Below are 24,884 nucleotides of genomic sequence, written 5' to 3'. Positions count from 1 at the left end.
GTGTTGTTTGTTCTAGTAGTGAGTTTTTGTGAAGCTTTAATTCCCTGCACTTAACTGAAGAAACGCCGCCATGTTTGCCAAGTCATCCTACAAACTCAAATTTCAACTAATTATCGAAATTCATTGCACATTTGTTTACAAACCGCTCAACATTTCTTCATTCTGACATTTAAAAATAAAATCTCCCACTTTTTTCTTTTTTTACAATCTCACTAAACGTGTGATTTTAAACTTTGTAGTGATAGTAAATGGAGGAGTGCAGCTGTCTTTACAGCATCCCAGGCACTGTTATAAAGACCCAGTGACCAGTAGTCAGAACCATCCGAGCAACCTCCAGAACATTTCAGAGCATAAAATGAAGCATTACAAAAATGAATAACTTTTTCCTCACAACTGTATTTCACTTGGATCAACTCTGGAAGGATAAATATGTCGATCCTCGTCTCATACCACCAACCACTCTTACTGGGGTGTATCAAAAATATGAAACTACTTACTGCAAATGTTCCTTTCAAACATAAATAAAAGGAACACTCAGTGTGTCACCTCTGTAGATGAGGGCTTTCTTTTTTTTTTTACGTTAAAGTATATTTCAGTCCTTCTTATTCAAATGCTGTACAGAAGGATACAACACATAACCTTTCTCTCCAATTAGGAGATTGTGACATAAAACACCCGATGAGGTTACAAGAAAACATATTCTTCCAAAAGAGGCAACCACTGAAATAATCGCACAACATGGAGAAGCAAAATGAACAAAGTTAGAGAAAAAGCTTGGATCTTCAGTTCAGTTCTGCTGAAATCAAGGAGCTTATTCTTATTTGGCTGTAGTGACGAGTTTTAGCCAGCCCAGTGTGTTGAATTCAGAGCATAAAAAGTCTCTTCTTTTTTCTTAATTTTTTTGGTGAAAGTCCTAGAAAATGAGTGCACTTGGACACACAACGGAAAGAAGCAGCCAAACACCTGGAATGCGCATGATGAAGTCTTTAAAGCAAACATTTAGAAACTTGTTTTTTTTATCCCCAAGTGGAATTGCACTGAATTTAAATCACACACTGATGGAGCTGGAGGGGCGATGTGGCTCAGAGGGGAGCTGGGCCATGAAAGTCTGATTTGCTGAAAGTCGTTGTTCTCTTGGGCGTCTCTGTAGGAAAAGAGCAGTTCTGCCTGAGAGAAGCATCCACGGTTTGCCCCACAAACCGCATCATTTGTCCTTTTTCAGCTGTTCTCCGTTCTTAAAAAGTGCGAGGTTAGGTTCATTTTACGAATAGTGTAATGTTAACGTATCACACTAGTCCTTTTCTCCATCTTCACTGCTTCCTGGGGTGAACAAAAGAGGATGAAGAGAGATTAAAACTGAGGTCAACTGATTGATACATATTACTCAAACATGACTATTTCATATAACTGTAAGGCCCAATGTAGTTATAGAAGAGGACTAGAATAGTGACAATGTCATATACATTTATATAAATAGTAAAATGAAATAACATCTTAATACATTTGCACCAAGAAACTTGTATGATGACATAAGGCTGCAATGAAAATAATCATTTTTTAAAGGAATTGTTTGACATTTTGGCAAAAAAACGTTTTTGACTGGAACAAGCTAGTTGTCTTTGTCCCACGGTAAATAAATCCACAACCAGTACGTCTACCATTTAACATAATTAACACCTTATATCACATTAATTAGATTTGTGGAAAAAGAAGAGTAGAAATAACATGTTGTAGATTTACAGCGAGTTATGGGACAGGATATTTCTTTGTCAAGGAGCCTTTATATCCCAGTGCATTGTTGAACACTTCAGCTTATGCTAAGCTAACCTTCTACTTGGCATAGCTTTATATTTATTGTACAGAGGTGTCAATCTTCTTATCAAACTCTTGGCATTAAACCGAATAAGCCGAATATGTGGAACTATTCCTTTAAGCCCGTGTAAAAACCGATGCATGTTTGGTGTGACCGTATGCTGAACTTGCCTCCTTGTTCGATGTCGGAGTCGGTTAGATGTGTGAGGGAGAAGTTAGCGATGTTGGCCGGTGAGATGGAGAAACGGGAGTAGTTGGAGGACCTGGTCCAGCTGGGCTCCAGCACGCGCCCTGCTGCAGGTGGCGAAGAGGAAAAGCGGGACGCTGCAGATGAGGACATAGTCTTTGATACGAGGTCTTTGTCCGTCTTGGGCAGGAAGGCAGGCCCGGGGGAGAAATCATCATCCCACTCAAAACCACCGCCTGCAGGGATTTCATGAATGAGTCGGGGTAGGTAATTGGCAAAGACTATTTGTAGGAGCTGCACACATTTAGTGTTTTCTTAGTCCTTACCTTCTTCGTCAGTGGAGCTTTCAGAGTTGGTGAACCGGTTCAGGTAGCTGGCGGTGGGCACTGGGCTGCTGAACTCTGGAGCCTGATTGTGTGATCCTGAGGAGTGGTCGCCCAGTTCCTTGGTGGGGGTCTCCTACATCACAATGAGTTGGATTTTGATTAGAATGGCCACAAAAAAGTGTATTATTTTTTTACCCTTATAATACCTCTGGCAATGAACAACAACATGGACAATACTCTACCTGGTCAAACAGGTAGACGGTGACATCGTCGAAGAAAGACACAGCTCTTCTGGAATTATCTGCGCTGCCACTCGCAGGAAACGGGGAAGATGAAGCCTGGACGTTTAGCGTGGTGGGTTTCAACAAGCTCTTCAGGTTCTTTGCACTGCTGTCATCTGAGACAATAAGTGGGACAGCATGCACCGAATCATCCTCGCTTTCTGAACTGGAGGTGTGCAGCTGGTATCCACGGATGTCGTCGTCCGAGTCGTCGCTGTTCTCGTCCTCCTCGTCGGCGTCCATGCCGTCCTCCTGTCCATCCCGCCTCCCCAGGTAGCGCCCCTCCATGTCCGGCTCTTTTATTTTATGGACGTCACTCGCGTAGGTCCTGGTTAGCTTAGCATGACCTGAGCTCTCTGGCACTGGCTTTGAAGGGGCGACAAAGGGGACTTGAGTTGAGGTTTCTAGATCTTCTGATTGATTCGGTGGATCAGTAGATGTGACATCCATGAGCAGCTCTGGTTTGTTTACATCTTCATTATGACCGTTGGGAGACTCTGACGCCTCCGTCTCGCATTTCACTGCAATTTCGGAATCTGTCTGTCTGTCTGTTAATATGCCCCCGACATGAGGCTTTTCTCCATCCGTCTGTGCCTCGGCAGCTACAGAACATTCTTGCTGAGAATTCAAAGAGTCCACATCTCCCTCCACATTGTCCTCCAGTGCCGGACCTCCAGCAGCCCCGCTGATCACCTCGGTAGAGTTTCTCAGCCACGTGACTTCGCCAGAACCTCCAGCGACCGTTTCTTCCGACTTCTTCTCAGGTTCTGATTCATTGTCTGAGAAATAGGCAGAGTCTCTGTAGTTGCTGCCCATGAATGGCTCCTCAGCAGGAGCTACACGATCTGGTTCTTGGCCCTCGCTGGGATCCTCACTGGGAGTATCGAGCACACCCTCTACTTCAGAGATGATGATTTCTGGTGGAACCAGATTTGTGGCAGCTGTGAGCTCCTCTGTCTCCTCGGTCTCCTCTTCTTCTTTGGCAACGCTCAGGCCGTTTTTGACAGGGGAGTGGTCTTTAACATTCGGCTGAGAGTTCCACTCAGGAGACTCCAGGTTCTCCGTCTCATACCCGCTGTCTGATATTTTGTACGGAGGCTGGAGTTTTTGTTGGGCTATTGGAGCGTTCAGCTCGTCTCCTTGATCACCTAGCCTGTGGATGTCAAGAGAGTCTAAAGAGTCTGGTGTCTCGGCTGAATTATCTACAGTTGGTAGAGTGGTGGACATACTGTCTTCCAGTAAACTGTCCTGGCTTATCTGGTCCAAAGATGGCCCAGAGACCAACAGAGAAGATCTGACAATAGGGCGCCCATCAGTGTCCATAAAGGATTCTTCGTGGTCAGATAGAGTGGTTTCCAATTCTGTATCTGCATCCTCAATCAGCTCACTCAACAGATCGTTGCTCGTGAGGTCTTCACTGTGTCCGTTGTCTGAGGGCAACGCTTGGACTTGCAGGTTTTCAGTCATTATACTTCCTATGGGCTGAACATTATTCTTTGAGGTTCCAAGGTCTTCTTCAAGGCTAGGAATTTTGGCATCTGTGCACAATGAGTCTGTAGTGGCACTTTCAGAGATTGCAGGGGTGTGGGCATCAGTTTGACTGATGATAACATCAAACCTCTCCGAGGTAGAATCAAAACCAGAGTCTGCACCTCTGTCAGAGGATTGCAGCAGACCAAGGTCATATGTGGAAGAACTATTTCTAACTGGCAGCTGGTTGCTTGTGTTGTCTTCTGTGATCACTGTAATGAAAGGCACCAGTGTTTTATTTTCTACCAGAGACGGAGATAACTCCCCCAAGCTGTTACTTGGAGAGTCGAAGAGTTCCTGCCTTGAGGATGTGCTACTTGCTGAAGGTTTTAAATAATTGTCTGCTGAGATTAAGCTGCCTAAATTCTCAATGTTGTCCCAAGAACTCATTTTGAACCGTTCCTCTGGTTCGTGGGCTCGACCAGGTAGAAGAAAATTATCCTGTGGACTTGAGAAACTTGATCTGTCTCTCATCAGGTTCTGGTCTTTGAGAAACATAAAGTTGTCAGTTAGTTTTTCATGGTTCAGAAACCTCTTCTCTTCCGTGCTCTCCCCCTCCATTTCCACAGAATCCGCCAGGTGAGGGGCTTCTGAACAATGCCCTAAAAAAGAGTCCCCATTGCTTCGATCCCCCTTCTGAGCTCCTAAAGATGCCCCTTCGAGGAAAGGGTTCCCATTGCGCTCTGGAAGCTCCATAAAGTTCTGTCTCCAGGAAGGAGAGTCATCATGCTTGGACCCCCCGTCAGTGAAAATGTTGGTGTGGTATGGACTGTCATTTTCAAGAGACGACCAGATATGGCTGTCTGGTAAATAGGAATCCTTGGAGTCAATACTTTGGTGGAAAAAATCAGCATCGGTACTAGACTCATCCAGACGGACATCTTGGAGAACAACAAAGTCTTGCCGACCTGAACCGAAGTCCGTGTCTTGCCCTCTGTTCCCATCTTCCCCAACAGTGCTCTCCCCTTGTTCTTCTAGTTGGATGTAATATTCGTTTCCATTAGATGGCTTTTGTGCATCAAACACTGGAACGATTCCAGGAATTCCTGAAGGAGTGTTACCACTTTTTGTGCCCGCTGCTCTGGCAACAGGATCAGGGAAATGGGCCTGGATGTCTTCGCTGGAAACAGGAAAGAACATGCTGTGATAGTTCAATGTCGTGTCCATGCCTGAACGTCCATGGTTGCCATCATAGTGGTCATGCTTGGCTGCCTCCCAAACATACTCAAAGCTGAGACCTTTGCTTGTTTCGGTGACGGTAAGAACTTCGTCGATCTCTTGTCGCAGGGCATCATCAGCAAACTGTTCCAAGATCGGGAAAGAGGAGTGGCTAACAGTGGTCTGCCGTGCGGTTGGGTTAGGCTTGAGAGCATCCCAGCGTTGCTCAAAATCTTCTTCTATGTCCTTCTGGCCTTGCATGCGCAGGTAGATAAGCAAGCGGTGCACCTCCTCTGCTGTGGCCCGCTTGTCTGGAGACAGCCAGCAGAACTGCAGGACCTCATGCCTGCAGTAACAAGGGGATCAGAAATCTCTTTTTTAGACAAGATACAGGTGCTAAATAACTTTGAAACCTGCTTTTAGGTAAACCTTTATCATATGTATTTTTTAATTTAACACTACTATTACCTATTCCAAATACTCACCATCTGTCGGAATAAGGGAGATCCAGCTGTGGCTTAAATAGTTTGACTTGTTGATCCTTGATCACATGATTGAGAACCTCCCGGTCAGAAAGATGTGGGTACGGCTGGGCAGCATTCTCAAAGAGCTCCCACAATGTGACTCCCAAGGCCCTATGGACAATCGAGGACAAAATAGCTGTTGGAATGTACCGCTGGACATAAGTTCTTTTGTGCACTGTGAATTCAGCAAAAGACTTGACCTCTAAACCAAAAACTTCTTGAGGTGAGCTGTTTTGAAACAACCCAACCTCACAGCACAGTACTTTACTAATAAATAAATGAAAGGATTCATAAGCAGCTATGGTGGTAATTGCCAAATTTAAACAAAGGCGACTTGGGTAACATTTTGAATCTCAACAATTTTTTATTTATGGGGAAAATCTGGCTCTTGTGACTAAAACTACCTTTCGTAGCTCTGCATTTTTTGACTGAAAAGCATTTGGGCAATGGGTCGTGAAGTCTGGGAGTGGCTGAAAAGACACAGTGCAGTGTGTAGAGATGCTTAGTTGGTGTAGTGTCAGTGTCTTCTCCCCCTCTTTTGGAAATGATCCAGATTGTTTGGTAGTAACAAGCCCTTGTATTTGCAGGAAGGGAATGCCTTTCTCAGCAAACAGCCAGAGGAGTACTGCAGAGTAATTTAGTGTCTTACAGACAGTAAGAAATGTCATAATGAGTTATGGGTTTTAAAAAAAAAAATGTCCTCTAGTGTAAGAGAAGAGCTGCAGTTTGGTGCCTACCACACATTGCTGGGCTTGGTCTGCTCCATAGTAATCACACCCCCGTGACGCTCGCCCACCAGCTCAGGAGCCAACCAGCGAAGGGGTGCAAACACATCATCCTCTGTGATGATGTAATCCTCCTATAATAACAAAGTAAAAACAAATCAGTCACACACGATATTTGCTAATTTACAAGCTGTAACATTCTAGATTACACTGTACATAATTGAGCAAACACTAAAGCTCATTAAATAGCACTAGATTGTTTATTAGCTCTCATCAAGTCTGAGCACTCTTCCTTTGCCTCTCCCTTTCTTTACAGAAATAGACCCACAGGGTGACCTTATCTTCGAGTATTAAATTCAGACAGCCGAACTGACGGATCAGCAGTATTTAGGGGATGCAGCAGACAGAACTGCCTTGGGACATAACAGCGTGTCCAGTTACAAGACAAGACAACCTTAAATCTTCAAGTGAAACAGGCAATCGATCAAAGGCAAACACCCGCACGGCCTCAGATAAAAAAAGATTTATATTCTATGAGGTCATCTGGAGCTGGCTGCACAGCAAATAAACAGACTTCAGATAGGCAACTTAAGTTCATCATTGCACAATGTGGAGGAGTCCTAATACATTGTTAGAGGGAATATGTTGTTGATTTTGGTAAATTACAGCTCTTTTTGGGGCAAAAAAACCTACAAAACTCATTAACATATTCCTTGTAGAAGAATTTAATTTAAGAGCATTCAGAAAAGGGCCACATTTTCTGATGAAAATGGCAGAAAAACTATATAATGCAAGGCTCTATCGCAGCCTCTTAAAAACGTTTGTTTCATTTTTTTGCAAACCACTTCAAAACTCTTTTTGTCTAATCATTCACAATATTACAACAGCACCTATGTTTTAAGATAGCCTGAAGTAGGATTGGTAACTTTGATCAAAGTATAGAGATATTCCAATTATTTGGACTCTTATGTGTATTGAATCAAATTAATTATAAAGGGGTTTGATAAGTGGTCTCACAATTCACTCATCAGGAAGAAGACGACCATAAATAAGGCAAAACAAACATCATGGATGCCAAGTCCCCCCCTCTCATCCTCGTAAGCCATCATGAGTTTCTCTCTTACTACACTGAGACTCCAGATGGTGGGAATCAAGATGCAGTCAGGCTGCTTGTACTGTATAACATTGGGGTGCTGGTGCTTGGCAGGCACTGTGGAATGTGTTGATATGCTACAAGCAAATAGACCTAATAAAAACTTCCATTTGGTATTTGGGTCATTCTTTCCCACGTGTCAAGAGTATTTAAAGCGCCTGCAATGTGTGCAAACGTGTCTAGAATCAGATTTTGAGTAGCTGCTTCTTAATGTGTTCACTCAGCTTTAGTGACCACACAAGCAAAACAATCACAGTTAGCTTTGTGCAAGCAATTTGAGTTTTAAAGGACAGATTATCACAGAGCTCCGTCAGTCGGCCTGGTGTGACCTAACCCCCTTCCTATCGAAGATCTTGAGTAACCCCCATTGGACGATATGAAAATAGATGATTGCCCAACTCTATTGGATCATGTTCATTTTAGAGTAAAGCTATGACTGGTCTTTGTCATTAAACCAGCCTAATGCGAATCATCTTGTGTAACCAGCTCCTGATGTCGTAGAATATGCAGTTCCTTACTGTAATTAACAAAGTCTGAAATTGGGGTTTTTGCTTACTTTGTATCTGTAGGGTCCAATTCCATAGTCTCCCACTTTGACTGTAAGATCTCCAGTCAGGTAGCAGTTCCTCAGAGCCAAATCACTACGAGAGCGTAGAGAACAACATAGGGAAGGATTAGATACTTACACAAATTCACAATTACAAAAATATGCACTGTTTATGAAGCTTGAAGGCAGCAGTGTGAAAAGTACACAAAATTGATGGTATCAATATCACCAAGGGATCCACCATCTCCTCTTAACCTTAAAAGGCTAAGATTACCTCACAAGAATCAGGGCAAAGATCCCAAGTGACCTTGGAAACTATATGAAATCCATCTTCTGTCATCTGCCTCTGCTCTTCACCTTGCAACAAGGCTCATACAGTGGCTATTCCTGACCCGTGCATACAGCAGCAAGATATAGTTTCAAGAGGAAAACACAGGAACGTTTTGTGAAGCTGCCAGGAGAGGGCGTAAGGAGCTCCGAGTCTCTCTCTGAACATTAAGAAGAGTTATGGGAGTTTATTCGCACTTTAAGAGGCAGGCTTTGGTTTCCCTTTAGCCCTGAGGTAGTCTCTGTGCAAAAGTTCCAAGTCCCTTTGACTCGCTTACCGACAAACACTGCTGACACCAGTGTTCTTGAGTGTATATGGCCCAGCAACTGAAACCTCTGTGAGATAAACGGGAGATTTATTGTAAACTCTCCGGTCCCTTGCTGTTGGCTTAGGGCCCGACATACAGTAAAGAAATGGGTCCTACATCTTCGCCCTACAAGGCTGATACGCGGCCTGGCAGTGAGCTCAAAAAGAAGCAAACTTGTCGGTACTTGTATTGAAAATATATATGTTGAGCACTCACTAAACCATGCCTTAAAAGAAAACCGCCTTTCAAAATGTCTGAATGAGACTATATCAAGATGTTCTGTTCTTTTGCAGCACTATTCTCACCCATGCATCATTGGAAAGCTGAGGTTTCAGCTTTGGATATCGGCCCAGGCAGCACTTGCGCTGAGGGTTTTGCGTCTGTGGAGCCGCACCATCAATCACCCCTCATTCAGCTTTGCCAGCATGTGGCTGCACTCATCGTTCAGTTAGTGTAACCTTGTTTTGTTTTTTTATATATTTTTGTAGCATCTGAATTTAAGTGCCACAGAAATATTTTTACGATTGCAAATTAAATTTGTCCACATGGGGGGGGGGGGAGCTTGTAGAACTCCCTTTGAGTTGTAACAAGGATTAAAACACAACGCCCAGTATGAGGCTATCCTTTTACATGCAAAGAGCAGAATCATCATATCCCTCTGGCAGCGGACAGCTGACACTGTGGCATGGCATGGGAGCTGTGTAATTGGAAACCCTCTGAGCTTATTCTGAGCATGCAAAATAGAGCCGATGAGCCGAGCATCGTATGTAACCCCGAGCCACACAAACACCCCCTGTACCCCACTGGCTACTAGCAGCCAGACATCCAGTACTCACTGGGGTAAAAATTAAAATGAAATGCAGCCTCTCTGCTGTACACACCTTTTTTGGAGAACACTGGTTCTCCTGACACTGGTTGGACAGTAAGCGCTAAAGTAAAACTAACAGTTGACCTGAGTCTTAACAATCCTATTTTATGAGGTTTGTGTTTAGTTACATTAAATATCCACTAAACAAGAGCAGTCCAAATGATAAAGACAGAGGTTCGAAAATATTAAACATTATTACTTGTCCTTTCTTATAAAAACAAAATACAAGCAAGAGTGTAAAGAGTACTACCTCTACATTAAGTAATACCTAATATACCTAATATGTATTTTTTTACTTGGGCAGAAAATAACAAAATACTAAGTTGTGAATAAATTACAGTACCAGTCAAAAGTTTGGACACACCTTCTCATTCAATGGTTTTTCTTCATTTTTATTTTTATTTTTTTCTACATTGTAGATTAATATTGAAGACATCCAAACTATGAAGGAACACATATGGAATTATGTGGTAAACAAACAAATGCTCAACAAACCAGAATATGTTTTATATTTTAGATTCTTCAAAGTAGTTGAATGAGAAGGTGTGTCCAAACTTTTGACTGGTACTGTATGTGATTGAAATGTGTCTGTCACTAAGAGAGTGAGCTTTACCATAAACAGCTGCTGCATTCTTTGACAGACAAACAAAAACACGATGCTCAGCCTAGTGGATCTAAGAACCTGTGAGCTTGTTAAAGTGGTTCAATTCTGATGTGCTACCTGTGCAGGAAGTTGTGTTTGTGAAGGTGAGTGACACCGGCAGCGATCTCACAGGCCATCCTCTGCAGCTGAAGCAACTCAGCATTTCTGAACATCCAGTCCTGCTGAGACAGATAGCCCCGCAAATCCCCCTGCAAACACAAACACAAACACACACACACACACACACACACACACACACACACACACACACAAAGAAAAACACACAGCTGGATTAGCTTACAAAAACCTAACATAATCATTCAATTAAACCAGAGGAATCTTATTTGTATTATAGCAACAGGAGGACAAGGGGTGTTTGTTAAATGTATTGTGCAGATAATGCCACACAGGGGCAGTAGACTCTCCTGTTTCTGTCTCCTCAGCACTTATCACTGCGGATGTGGGGGAGCACCAAATAAGGGTAAAGCCGTTTAATGGACCTCTATGCCCGGTCACACAGATTTATAAATAAAAGGGTTCAGCTAGGGTCGGTGAAATAAACTATGCTTGTGTCCGTTTGGGTGTCGGAGCCCAAGACAGCAAACAACGAGGCATCCCGAGAGCAAAGCAGGACAGGGAACCTCTACGCCACATGATAAACACACGCAGGCATAAACACATGGTTAGAGGGTGATATTGAGTCTTATTTTAGTACGTAGCTCACAGGTGTGATTGATCATAGTGTTGTGAGAATATAAGAAAGGGAATCTGGAACAAGGAGTCCAACTCTGTTCAGATCACGGACCTACAGGGCTATTTGTAGTTGGACTGTTGTACATCTGAATTACAACAAGGGTCTCAGCTGTGTGCAGGTTCACAATACAGGGCTGGTTTGGAATTTTTAGTGTACACCTGTAGTTATCATTCAAACACATGACATGTTTATGTAAAAAGGTTGAGAAACTACAGTATGGTACATCGTTCTCCATTATAATGTGGGCAAACGAAGACAAAGGGCAGACTGAATACACTTTGCTTCAACTTGAGACATTGGACATTTTAGAGAACAGTAAATTTAACTCTGACATCATAAATAAGAAAGCAAAGGGTCGTTTCAGTTGTGTGGGATCATGTTCACCAGAGAGCTGCGACGAAGGAGTCTCCCAATTAACCGGCAGATCAGAGCTCCTCTGAGGAATGAGCTACAGAGAACATACTGTACACACACCAGATTCACAGAATATGTGGGCTGATATTGTTTAAAAATGTAAAAAAAAAAAAAAAGAAATCACATGCAGTTACTGAGTTTGTGTTTGAGTGTTTAAGAAGGGTGTTCTTTCCCCCTGAGCTATCTCACTACAAGCAGCTTAAGTTAGATCAGTCGTCTTACGTAAGCAGCGTGGTTTGCTTCGACCACATTTACCCCTGCGAACACAAACACGTATACACACACACACAGCTCTGAGAAGTAGTCTTCACAGCAGAGCTATATCCAACGTATGGTAAGTGATACCCTCTGCCAGTCTTTATTTGTGACGGCTCCTCAGCAGGTGATTAGGTCCGGGTTTCAGGGGGACGGGGACGGTGCTGTTAATGAAAAACATTTACTGCGAAAGGCCAAAAACAATTAGGCCTCGTGTCTGACGCTTGAATAAACAAGAATGTACTAAGTTCCCAAGAACAGATTCATGTCTGGCTCAGCTATCACATGATAAGAGTTATGTAAAAAAAGAAAAAAATCTAGTTATTCAAGTCCTCGAGGCTACTAGTGGATAGTAACCACGGGCTATATTCTATTAACTGTTAGCCAGTGTTGAGTAAGTTACTCAGTAAGTGTAATACATTACTTTATGCTTATTACTCCTTTACTTAATACTGTATTACTATATTACTTTAGCTAGAAAGGTAACCATGGAGACACACGCAGTCCGTGTAGATATTGAACGCGTAAGACTGCCGTTAGGTTGGGTACTTGTAAGCTTAATAAAGCAAGTGGACCATTGATGGTTTTTCTGTTATCACAAAGGCAAAAGAGTGTAACCAACAGTCTGTAGGAGTCAGAAAGGACATCAACCACAAAAAAGGGCAACTTTACCCACAAGGTCTAATATAATCCTCAATATGCCCATGAGCAGAGCGTAGTCAGTAATATACAACTTAATGACAGTAATAACATGAAGAGCGCTTCCATAACATTGCACAGATTGTTGCTTTAACAACCGTAATAAATGGAGGAGATCAACAACTTTCGAAAGCCAGGAGTCAGCTGGCTCAATTCCGAGACCCTGAACCAGAGAAGGGTCTGCCTAACGTCTTGGCCGGGCACCAGGCAGGAGATCCATGCGTTAGAAGCCGTCACTCACTCTACGGTATGTGACATTATGTGGCCTCTGCACCAGTTGCTTGATGTATTTTCATGTGTAAAATACTTTGAGTCAGGGTTACCCGGCACAGGTCGGATACAGGATGGAAAAAACACCATCAATCACCAGGCTGTCAGAGGGAAAGTCACAGTATATCGGCTTTTTGGGATTCGTCTTGTCCACCGCGCAGCTGCAGTGTCACGTTTCATGTTTCGGCATCTAGAGGATGATTGACTTGGCCTGAAGCGGTAAGGACAATGACTTTAATTTCAACATAAAAGCAGGTTAAACGTTTTTTTTTTCTACATGCAGGTGGCACAAATGGAACATTTACTGTCTATACTAAAATAAAGGGATCAAGTATGGTGCCAGATAAAATCCCACTTGGATGAAGTCCTAAAAACTCTTAATCCAGCTCGGGATAACGAGTATAGACATCACTCAGTTGTGCTCCCCTCACGCATTATCACCTTCAACAAACAGGACCTGGTCTTCACACGCAATCTTCCCAAATGGCTCGCACACACTTGTGAGAAGTCATTTCCATCTCCCGTCACAAACGTTACAAGAGCCGGCCGGGAGAAACCACAATGCCGGGACGCCGGCCAGGCCTGGGCAGCTGGACAATAACCCAGCCCAACAAAGTTACACAACGTCTGGTGAGACGAGCCAAACTGGAGCGGGCTGGACTCAATATCAGGTTTCCTTTTTTCTTACGAGAAAACAAAATGTGGCTCAACATCCAAGAAGCGTAAATGGACATTTTCTACCACGCTTCCCATTTACACACAAGCAACTGATGCGTTACAGAAAATTTTGACTTGAATCCACCAGCTGGATGTGACATTTCCCTCCAAAACAACTCAATTGTATTTATGGTAACCACAAAAAGGACTTCCTGTATCCTGGCATCAGGCAGTAAGTCAAGCGGGTGGAAACAGCTGCCGACTGCGGCCCAAAACAAACAGACCGGACATCTAAACGATATCGCTGAAACTCGCAACAAAGCTCCGTAAAGCCGAGGTGGACTGCAAGTTTCGGGCGATAATTCTCTGAAGGTTCATCCCCCCCTTTAACATTGTTACACTGTTAACACATTGTCATTTGTTACATTGTTATAATAGAAATATCAGTTACAGTCGCTTTAAAGAATAAGGAAAATAATTACTAGTTTCAACTCTATTCTGGAGTTTGAATGCTCCCTCACTACAGATCTGCATAAATACAGTTGACTGACACACACACACACACACACACACACACACACACACACACACACACACACACACACACACACACACACACACACACACACACACACACACACACACACACACACACACACACACACACACACACACACACACCTTACAATCAGTCAACCAGTAGCAATTATAACAGACTAGAAGTGACATGCAGGGACTTTTTAAGTGGAATGAATGTTGCCTCCATTTGAAGGTGTGCTTTGACGATGCACTTTGATGGATTTGGCTACGTCACCATTAAAGATGTTTCTAATATTTTTGCTCCTAGTTTTATGAACAAGAGAACACAGAATTAGACAAAAACACTTTCCAATATATTGTTATCCAATACAACAACAAACTACAGCCTCAAATGTTGAATCAAAATCTCTGGGACTGATTAGTATTTATTACAGGTTGTATTTCATTAAAATGTGCAGTGTTTATAATTCCTTGGTTACTCAATAACATAAATAATTAAGAGTCCATGGTGCAAAAATCTACGGTACTTCCGTTTGTCCTGTGAATAAATCAAACAGGATATTTTTAGGTGACTTTTTTGGCTTCTTGTATATTCCTCATTGGTCACCCCATAGGTTTCTTTAGGAACAGCTTAGTTTACTTTAGACTGAATTCAGTGTCCAACATCCACAAGGTGCAACCCATAAAAATGAACAAACACAGCAACTGGTGGCGCTGACACCAGAGGAGCGTAAATGGAGCCTGTTGCTTTACTGGGTGAGGTGGGAATGTGAGAAGTCCCAGTCTGAGACGAACTATGCGACTCTGGCAGGAGGAGGGGAGCCGAGGAGGGAGGGAGGGAGGGAGGGTGGGTGGGTGGGGTGCTCCCAGCAGTTGGGGACCAGCCCACCCAGAATAGGTAAAGAGAAACAGAGAAATCAGCTGCCATGATGGTGTCCGAGTTACTTCAAAATGTTGAGATGAACAGAGCGGCTAATTCGGGATTGAGACAGTAGGCTTTCATTTCAGCTGGTCAACAGGGCAGCTCAGCAATGCATGCTTGCTGGACAGTATTTAAAAGGGGGTCTTGCCCTGTGGATTTGTGAGCTTAACAGGCTGACATGAGATAATTCTCAAATTTCTCAATTAATGAAGCCTTCTAAGTTTAGGCAGCAGTTAATCTCTCAATTCCTTGACACTAGTGCACAAACATTGCACGTTAAATGGGGGAAAGCCTGTACAAAATAAAAACAAGATTACACACTGCAGATCTATTTCGTTCCCATATATATATATATATATATATATATATATATATATATATATATATTATGAGTTGAGTCAAACACAATCAACAGCTTTTTGTTTATCAAAACAGGGGGTTGAAGAGCTTGTGGTCACTCACCATTTCACAGTACTCAAAGACAAGTAAGAAGGGAATGGCCTCAACACACTGACCCAGGCATTGGAGGATGTTTGGGTGCTGCAGCACTCTGTATGGACAAAATAACACACAGCCTGTTGATCCTGATGCTGATTAGGACTGCATTAAACTTTGAAGTAATTCCTTAAAAATAATACTTTTCTGTATGCATGTCCTTCTCGACACTCATTTTTTAAAATGTAATAGAAGTTAGAAACTATTAAATTAATCGCCAACTATTATTATTATTATTATTATTGTCATTTTGGGCTTTGAGAAACACTAATAAACATTTGTTACAATTTTCTGACATTTTACAGAAGAAAATATCGATTCGTTGAGAAAATGATCTTCATATTAATTAACGCTTAAAATATTTGCTTGTTGCAGCCCTACACATAGTAAATATCTTTATTACAGATCACCTGATTAAAAACATCTGAAACAATAATAGCCTTTAGTTAAAAAAAAAAAATCTGTTTACCTGTATGGATCCCCTTGCTGCAGGAAGTCATTCTGCTCCTTGGCACTTGCATTAGCTTTTAACTCCTTCACCACCACCCTGGCTCCACCTGGATCCGTGTAGATTTCACTTAGAAGGACCTGTAAGTACATGAACATACTTTAGGATAACCACGAAACAGAGAAAAGAGCCACAGAGAATTTATGCCTCTACGTATAACATGTTAAAAAGAGGCAACAGATTGGAAAAATGTGGGAAGAATGGGTATTCCACTGAACATGTTGAGGATTATTGAAAGAGCATGTATAAACATATATCGGCCTTAATGTGAGAAACAGAAAAAGCAGTAAAAACACAGGAAGATATTTGAATGAGGCAGCTGGCCCGTGCTTGTACACAGTTTCATTTCCAATATATGCTGCAAACAAACGTATAGTGGGTTTAATGGAAGAATCTATAAAAATTGCAAAGAAAAAAAAGGGAAGATGATTTGTGGATGAACCTTCAGTTATAATAGATTCAGAGAATATATCCAGCCTGTGGCACATATCACGCAGACAGCCACCTCCAGCACCCTCTAGTTTAAGACCATAAGGAATAAACGTATCATACCAAACATAACTCTAATTTAACATTTTGAGTTTTCTTGTTTTATCGTTTGGGACTATGCGAAACTTGTACATTAACGAAGCCAATCTTACCTGGCCAAACCAGCCGTTGCCAATCTCTTGGATATAACTGAGACTGTGACGTGCTACCTGGATGCCTGTGGATCCATCTGTGAAACCAACCACAAAACAATGTTAATTAAGACTGTACTAATTAACAAGCTTCATCTGGAGTTTTGGAAATGTTACATTTGGTACTCTTTACTGTGGTATTAACACAGCCTTTCAAAAAAATGTAAATACTCTTGAATCTGTCCGTCTGCGAGCGTGCACGTGACTGACCTGTGATACGGACAGGAGGCTGGAGGTGTGGGGGTCCAGGCAGGGCCACGGGGGACACGGCGAGGGTGTACACCTCGGCTGGGGACTGCATAGAAGGCGTGTCCTCTGCCGGTGGAGTGAAGTCAATCTCATCGTCAAAGTGGTCCTCAAACTCCTACATCAACAAAAAAATAAATCAACAGTGGATTTAAAAACAGGCTTTCCATGAGACTACAACACAATACTTCAGGGCATTTATATTTCACAAGAGTCTAAATTCAGAGACAATGTCCATTACAATCCATCCCCGCTCCGTGTATTCATTAGGTGGGGCCTGAATGGGAGCAGGTGGTGCTGTGTCCGTCTGACTACCTGCCTGCCGGGACTCTCACCTTGAAGTTGATCTCTCTTTCCTTGCAGCAGGTCACGCAGTTCACAAGCAACACCACCAAGGCTAAAAGCGCCATCAGCGATACCGCCAAGGACAGGTAGAGAGAGACAGACATCGTGTCCCCTGTGCTTCCACCTAAAATGAGAAAAACAGAAACTATGCTGAAATATTCACATTCACAGCTTTGCTTCATTTTAGTATTAATTAAGAAGAGAATAAAAGTTGGCACCAAGCAAACCCGTCATTAAAGTGTGTTTGCTCGACAGTAATACGCAAACCAGTGGTTTACTGGCTTCTCTTCTTAATCCACCCACAAAGAAAAAAAACTAAAATTAACCTGCAGTGCTCTTAAAATGCAACTTCTAGAGCGTATTGCTCCCTTTCACTATCAGCTCCCCTGCAGTTTAAAACTGTGTGACAAACATCAATCATGGCTGTATAAAGCGTCAAAACAGTGGATTTTTTTTTAAAGTGTACAATTTCTGCAAACATGACGTGACAATTGTGAGTCTTCGGGCCAGAGCACCCAACCCCTTCCCCTCATCAGCCATTCAGAGAGACAGTTGTGTGGGGGTTTCCACTGGCTGATAAGCAGCTGATGGTGCAGCAGTCGTGACAGCAAGTGTTAAGTCTGCGCTGGTGGAGATGCTGCTGGCCCAGCAGTCAAGTCGATTGTCAGGGCTGACAGCAGCCTTGCAACCCGCCCACTGCGCTGCTCAGCTCAGCTGCTGCTCCCACACCACTCTGATGCTGACCAACATTCACACAGAGGCCTTTCCAATTTAGTGCAACCAACATCTTTGTTCTGGAGACTGCCTCGCACGCAAAACACATTAACTATTAAAGGGACAACGTATACTAGCCCCTGTGACCTGTTCTTGTTATTAACATTGGTAATGTGTTGTTACAGGAAATAAAAGTGGTCTTAAGTTGACAGCAAAAACTAATTTATTACAGATTTTGATGATGTCCACCTCGTTTTCTCGTGTTCAAATGTCACTGCTCATTTGAAAGGTGTGAGTAATAGTCACTTTTGGCTGTCAGAAGACGTTGAAGTCAATCCCTCCCACTTGATGCTTACATGTATTTTGTGGATGTCGTCTTTGTTCTAAATGTGTCAGTCAGAAATGGTGTTGGATGTCATCTGGGGAATATCACTGAATGCAAATGCACCATTTGTTTGATTTGTTTATTTTGTTATTTCACTATGATATATCACATTGTAATAAATGTTAACAAATCATACCTGGCATGGTGTATGTGTGTGTGAGTGTGTTTGTATTCTGAAAGTATAGTGAGATTTTATGTCCCCGTTCTCCCTCCTGTGTTTATTCGGTCTCCCACTGGTTGTAGCTTGTCAGGTACATCCCATCTGCCAGAGGGAGAATCAACACCTACTGAGTCTCCTTCTGCTGAACTACAAATTCCTGACAGATGAAGGCGGGTGCTGAATAAATCCAGACTGCAAACCTACCTCTTGTTGGTTTTACATCAGCACATAAAAGGAGAGAAACAACAGACTTGAGTTTGACTGTAATACAAGAAGTCAGCCTTTGGAATAAATGAAAAAACAGATAGCTGCCAATATTTCACTAAACTGTTTTTTTTTAATAATATATAAATACTGTACTTTCCAGATGGGATCAATCTGAAAAAACTATTTTATAGTGTGGACAGTGCATGCAAATGTTCTCCAAATTATGGCATGTGCTCGGTTGGACACAGTCTGGTCCTGGAATGTTAAAAAAAAAAACTTATTTTCTGATAAGAGATAAGTCCCAAATCTCTTTGAATGGCTTATCCCACGTTAAATGTGTCATCATTAATCTGTATTTATATTTAGGTTGATAGAGGAGTTGTTCAAACAAGCATCAAACTGTGAACTGATCAATGCTCTTAGTGCAGCAGCACAGAAATGATCGTTATCTCAAAATACCTTGATGATAAATCTATTTCATATCAATGCAGATTTCAAAAGAAATATAAATTCAACTGAATGTAAATGAGAACATCTAAACTGTTGTGTTCTGCCTTATTTGAACCTTCAAAGTAGGAGGTGAGCAAAGAAACTGGGATGTGTCTGTCACACTCGTTATCAAATTATAGTTGAAGAATAAGCAATTTTTCTGCTGATTTGGTATTTCAGTGTGCAGGGATCTTCAAAAAAAATGTGAATGCATGTTGTTTTCAAAATGCTCTTAGATTTATCCACATAGACATGGCCCAAACCATTGACCATGCCATTGTTAAAGGTGACAGAGTGGTAACTTTGACCAAACCCCAGCCTCAGTACCAAAGGTCTTGTGCAGAATCAAAGTAATTAATCTGGCAGCCTCATTAATAAACCAGTCCATGAAATGAAGTAGAGGTAAGAGCTTTTAGAGGCTAATCGGTAGTCTAACAACAGGCTGAGCAGTGATCTTACTACAACTCGTGTGTGGTCAAAACAGTTGTACATCCAGGGGGGAGATTAGATGAGCAGCAATCACTCGATCTCCCGGGGGAGCATTAGATATGATCCAAAGTGTCAGCTATCATTGAGATTCATTTCATGTCTACCACACTACGCCAAGCTATCACTGAAAAAAATAGAAAGGTATTGCTCAACCTGGTGTCTTTACTTACGATCAAAACAGGATCACAACATTACAAATTTTAGGAAAAGTAAAGGGAGATATCCTGTAATGCCAACTCTAAAAAGTTTAAATACATGAAACACTGATATGTTACACATTTCTAAATAATTGATATTTCCTCAGTATTACATCCACAAATCTCTCCTCTATGCTAAAGATTGCAATAGTGAATCCGTATCTGTGGTGAAATATAGATGAGAAGAGGAATTAAAGATTAAATGGGTCCCGCATCAGGACACAGGCCTCGTGGATGTAGCTCTAAATGGAGATATGTACTTACAACTGTAAAATGAAAGTGTTCCCCATCTTGCAATTTATCTTCAACATCCGGAGGATGGGTTATGTTAAGTCTTATATGGGCTGCTGGAGGTTATACTTAATTCCTCTGAGCTACAGTTGTAAGTGGAAGGCACAGGTGGAGAACTGCGAGCTGATACTGCCCAAAAAGACTGAAACCTGCTTTACATGCATCGATCAAAACCACAGACAACATTGTACAACAAATGACATCCACAAAACAAGGAGAGGAAACACATATGCACTGAGCCATACAGAGGAATTAACATCGTCTGAAGGAAAGAAAACAATGTCATAATAGGTGAACAAAGGCAAAAAACATTATGATGTCCCAGACCCGCCACTGGTCTGGCTTTTCAGATAAACCTCCATAAACATTCATAACATGAAACGATGTCTGCTGCATGCACGCATTACTGTTCTGTTGCCATGTCACAACAACAGCCCACTCTCCCCACCCCCAGGTTGGCACCACGACAGCCTCATACTGAGAGAGGGAAACCCCTGACTGGGGTCTTCCACTATTTCGCCATGTAGCAGATGGACTGAAAAGAACAGGAAGACATGTCCTTCCCAAAGATATTTTCCAAAACTACACATCCGTCAGATTAAGCTATTATCAAACTGATACAATGTAGTCTGGTTTGAGCATAAGACCATCCTTTTATGAAATACGTATTTCATAATTCTAGACTGGCAAGATTCTCTAACATCATGAATCCAGTAGAAGGTAAATGATAAACAGAAAATCTTCAGCCCTGTTTGAATCAGATCTAAAATATGTAACGATGCTTATTTTTCACAGAACACAATCTCCATCTACAATTATAGCAGACAAAATTTGTATGCGTCACTGGCAGGACCAATTCTTCAGAGAAAATTCCACTTAACAACAATCCTGTGAAAAAAATATTGTCTATAATTGCAGGTAGCTTTTAGATACAAACAACTAGTCTGTTTAGGCCGAGCAACAGGGTTCCAGGCAGTGCAGGACACCCAGAGAGTCAGCAGCAGCAGTCAGACAGAAAAAACAGGAGCTGGGTCACGGCAGCGCTACATGGGATCAGTTCTCCTCGGTTAGGCCTTATCTGAGTCATGGGTTCATATTATGACTTGGCAGGCCCCACCAAATGACTCAACTGGTTTTTGGGACCCATACGGCAGGGAGCTGCCAGGTCTTATTTCGGTTCCACTGCATATTTCAGTAGGCATTCACGCAGAGGAGGAGCTGACCCATTTTTGCAAATTTCACCCACCAGCGTGCACAAGTGGATGTCTGTACTTCCAGTTATGTACAGGATGAGGGATGGCATTGTCTGGCTGGCATGTTAGGGCTCTACGAGGATTTGTCAGGGTGCTATGCTAAGAAGCACTAAACCCCATCGATCAAATGCACAGCCAACACTTATGGCGGCGCCTGTAGGAATCCATATTGGATAAGCTTGTGTTATGTCATTTTCAATTATAAATTACTAATATTTCTACTGTTTAAACAATAACATCATCTCGTCATAGACTGGTCTACACTGTGTAACAGCAGCATCATCTACAGCCTGGGGTGGTTACCAATGCATCACTGAGCAATGTACTGGAGGGTTAATACCAAAGCGTCCACCTTGACTAACAGACCGGACAGACCACTATCACATGGCTGTTACTACAGGTGAAACATTGACACTTCCGTTAAAGCGTACCCATCTACCTTTACCCGTGTTTGATGTGTGTAAACACGGCACATGTCACTTGAAGACCGGCTTTGCATGTGACTTTCCAGTTATTGTTTTTATAAGTGCGATCCCACCCAAAGTCCATGATCTAATTCAAAACATTAAGCAATTAAGCATTACTGTATCGCATCTGGATATACTGGAAAATAAAGATTGAGGAAGTGGGGCAAAGAACAGGTTGTAATAAAAGCATAATCATATGATTGCAGTATAACTTTTCTGCAATGTGTAGTAAAATAAGCAAACAGCACTGTTGCTAATCATTGACTGGTGCTGATAAGATTGGAATGTGTTATGGTTACACATTACAAACCCTGACTACAGCATATTCACGTCTGCATCTATTCATTTCTCACTAGGAGGCCTGTTGACTGACTGAGCATCTTGCTTTGAAATGCTGCAAAAAAAGATTGAAATGCTGAAACCATTACCGTGTCTCTAAGTGGATGTGTGGCATCTGCAACATAAGGTTGCAACAAGTGATTATTTTTGTGGTTGATTCATCTACTTGACTTTCTGTACCATTTCTTGGTGAATCAAAAATTCTAATTTTGTCTGGAAGAGAGTGAGAATATGTTAAAAGCATTCAATTTAAAATGTGGTTCAATGACGGGAACCAAATCAATGCTAATATCTGAGAAGCTGTAACAAAATGTTTGCATATACATGACATAAATTACTAAGGATCATCAACATTGTCATAAGTTACTTTTTTTTGTAGGGCAACGATCAATTACAAAACAGTAATCTCATATAGTATCACAAATAAAACTGATTGAATTTAATTGAATTGCTTCATCCATTCAAGTTCATCCTGGTTCTGTAATTCTGTCCTTAACCAACATATGAAGGGTGTCATCACATGGCATGTTAAACTATGGCGAACCGTTTAACAATACACTTTGAGTCATCCGAAAATAATAAAACAATCACACCCGTGACACAACCTGTGATGAGGAAACTATAATCCACATAATAGAAGTTGTTCAAATTCCACATCAAAACGAGAAAAACAGAGTTTCCATGCTGGTAGGACAACATCCGGTCTATTGTACCATAAACTCGGTTAAATGAGTGGACCAACCCCACTGACAGATTAACATGTCTGTACCTGCAGTTACAATAGGCTGTACTGTATTAACTCGGACACATTACTGCCACCTGAAGAGGAATCCATCTGAGTTAAACATCAATCAGAAGTATTTCCTGAGTTTTGCTTGAGGAGAACTGTTAACGTTTGTGATTATCAGCAGCGTCGTGACTATCACATTAGATTAGATTCAACTTTATTGTCATTGCACAGAGTACAAGTACTAGTACAACGAAATGCAGTTTTAGCATCTAACCAGAAGTGCAAAAGAAGCAGTAAAAGGTGCAGTGCAATGTGCTAGATAAATAACAGATAAATAATAATTAAAAAAAGAACAGTATGAGAGTATAAACAGTATGAACAGTATGAACAGTGGATATGAGATGCAAGATATATACAGTATACAGTACCAGTCAAAAGTTTGGACACACCTTCTCATTCAATGGTTTTTCTTTATTTTTTTTTTTTTTTTTCTCCATTGTAGATTAATATTGAAGACATCCAAACTATGAAGGAACACATGGAATTATGTGGTAAACAAACAAATGCTCAACAAACAAAAAGGAACACATATGGAATTATGTGGTAAACAAACAAATGCACCAGAATATGTTTTATATTTTAGATTCTACAAAGTAGTTGAATGAGAAGGTGTGTCCAAACTTTTGACTGCTACTGTAAATGTAACAACATCCAAATATTTTTGTGAATCCTACCGTGTGCATTCATAATATTCAGACTGATCTGACTCCATATGCACAGAGGTGTCACCTAAAGCCCATCCATCACATTTGGGATGAACTGGATGCAAATCTTAGCATCTTGTGGACACCTTTTGCATTAAAGTGGAGGCTGTTATAGAAGCCTATTGATGCCCATGGCTTTGAAATGAGATGTTCAACATTCACAAACACTATAGGTGTTTGGCATTTTTTAATAGTTCTTTCAATATGAAACAATGGTTGGCTTAAAAAAAATTGACTGGTACTGTATATATATAGTATAAGATAAGATAAGACAATAACTGAAATATTATATTTACAGACAGAAAAAACTATTTTAACTATTATTGCACAGTGTAATGTATTGCACAGGTTTTTATTGTCATGTTTTTATTGTCATGTGTCATGTGGTCTGCTGGGAGCAGCAGGAAGGAAAGACCTTAAACAGTATGCTGTTACTTTACAATATACACATTATTGAAACATGTGCCAGTCCATATATATAGACAGAAAGAAGTGCCATCATGTTAAGTGTGTTATCAAGTAAACAATAGTTAAGTCCCCGTGCAGTAAACAGTCCTCAGTGGTGAGCAGGAAATGCAGCCACTGTTGTGTTGTTAGCTTTTAGCTGCTGATTAGCAAACCCTACGACAGAGACATTTGCTGGCTAAGCATTTGGCCAAGACAGGAGTGAACAGACAACGTGTGTCAGCTTACAGTCAGCTGTCTCACCTGATGTGTGAGGATACTGAAGAGGGGCACATTCAGACATCCGGACAGCCGACAGGAGAACCCCACCGAGCAGCAACAACACATCCTGACGGCGGCTCCTCATCCTCCTAGCTCAGCTAACACACTGTTAGCTCCTCAGAATCGTCGTCCTGAACAATAACTGTGTCTGTTGTGATGCCAAACAGCGTGTTTTAATCATTGATAGCCACGTTAACGTCAGCGTGGGCTACATAAACAAGCATAGTTTCTGTCTGACGTTAGCTACTTACTGTTAGCCGGGCTAGCTAGCTAGCGTCGGCTAGCAGGTCAATGCTAACCGTTTCAGCTGACGACAGCAAACACCGCCACGCACCGTCGTGTTCCGTTGTCCATAGAGACACAAGCAGATATCAACCTTCACGAGGTGTCATATTTGATGTATGAACCCTAATGTTATTTAAAGGAACATAGCTAAAGGAAATCAATCAATAGCCCTGACTATCATGAAACAGCTACGCTCCAAAGCGCCATGTTCCTG

At 41.7% G+C, this 24,884-nt stretch overlaps 1 protein-coding gene across 1 annotated transcript; it reads right to left on the bottom strand.

The window, feature by feature from the left end:
- Nucleotides 1-1,921: 1,921 nt before the first annotated feature.
- lmtk2 (lemur tyrosine kinase 2) lies at nt 1,922-24,869 on the bottom strand. Its single transcript, XM_054607291.1, has 13 exons — nt 24,368-24,869; nt 17,165-17,298; nt 16,794-16,947; nt 16,545-16,621; nt 15,865-15,983; nt 15,363-15,450; nt 10,468-10,598; nt 8,253-8,337; nt 6,556-6,677; nt 5,780-5,929; nt 2,568-5,640; nt 2,326-2,458; nt 1,922-2,235 (listed from the first exon to the last, which is right to left on the bottom strand). The coding sequence occupies exons 1-13, from the start codon at nt 24,468-24,470 to the stop codon at nt 1,922-1,924; spliced, it is 4,683 nt and encodes a 1,560-aa protein (XP_054463266.1). The 5' UTR covers nt 24,471-24,869.
- Nucleotides 24,870-24,884: the final 15 nt, after the last annotated feature.

This window comes from Anoplopoma fimbria, chromosome 11 (genome assembly GCF_027596085.1).
Source record: "Anoplopoma fimbria isolate UVic2021 breed Golden Eagle Sablefish chromosome 11, Afim_UVic_2022, whole genome shotgun sequence".
Classification (NCBI taxonomy): Eukaryota; Metazoa; Chordata; class Actinopteri; order Perciformes; family Anoplopomatidae; genus Anoplopoma; species Anoplopoma fimbria.
The sequence above is the reverse complement of the archived record's forward strand: the minus strand, read 5'-3'. Positions and strand labels throughout refer to the sequence as shown.

What these genes read in the sequence shown, in the direction of transcription:
- lmtk2 (XM_054607291.1), bottom strand. Translation starts at nt 24,470, where the DNA reads ATGAGGAGCCGCCGTCAGGATGTGTTGTTGCTGCTCGGTGGGGTTCTC. An exon ending in CCGTCTACCTGTTTGACCAG is followed by an intron (nt 2,459 to 2,567) that starts GTAGAGTATTGT and finishes ATTGTGATGTAG; the next exon opens with GAGACCCCCACCAAGGAACT. An exon ending in AAGCTCCACTGACGAAGAAG is followed by an intron (nt 2,236 to 2,325) that starts GTAAGGACTAAG and finishes AAATCCCTGCAG; the next exon opens with GCGGTGGTTTTGAGTGGGAT.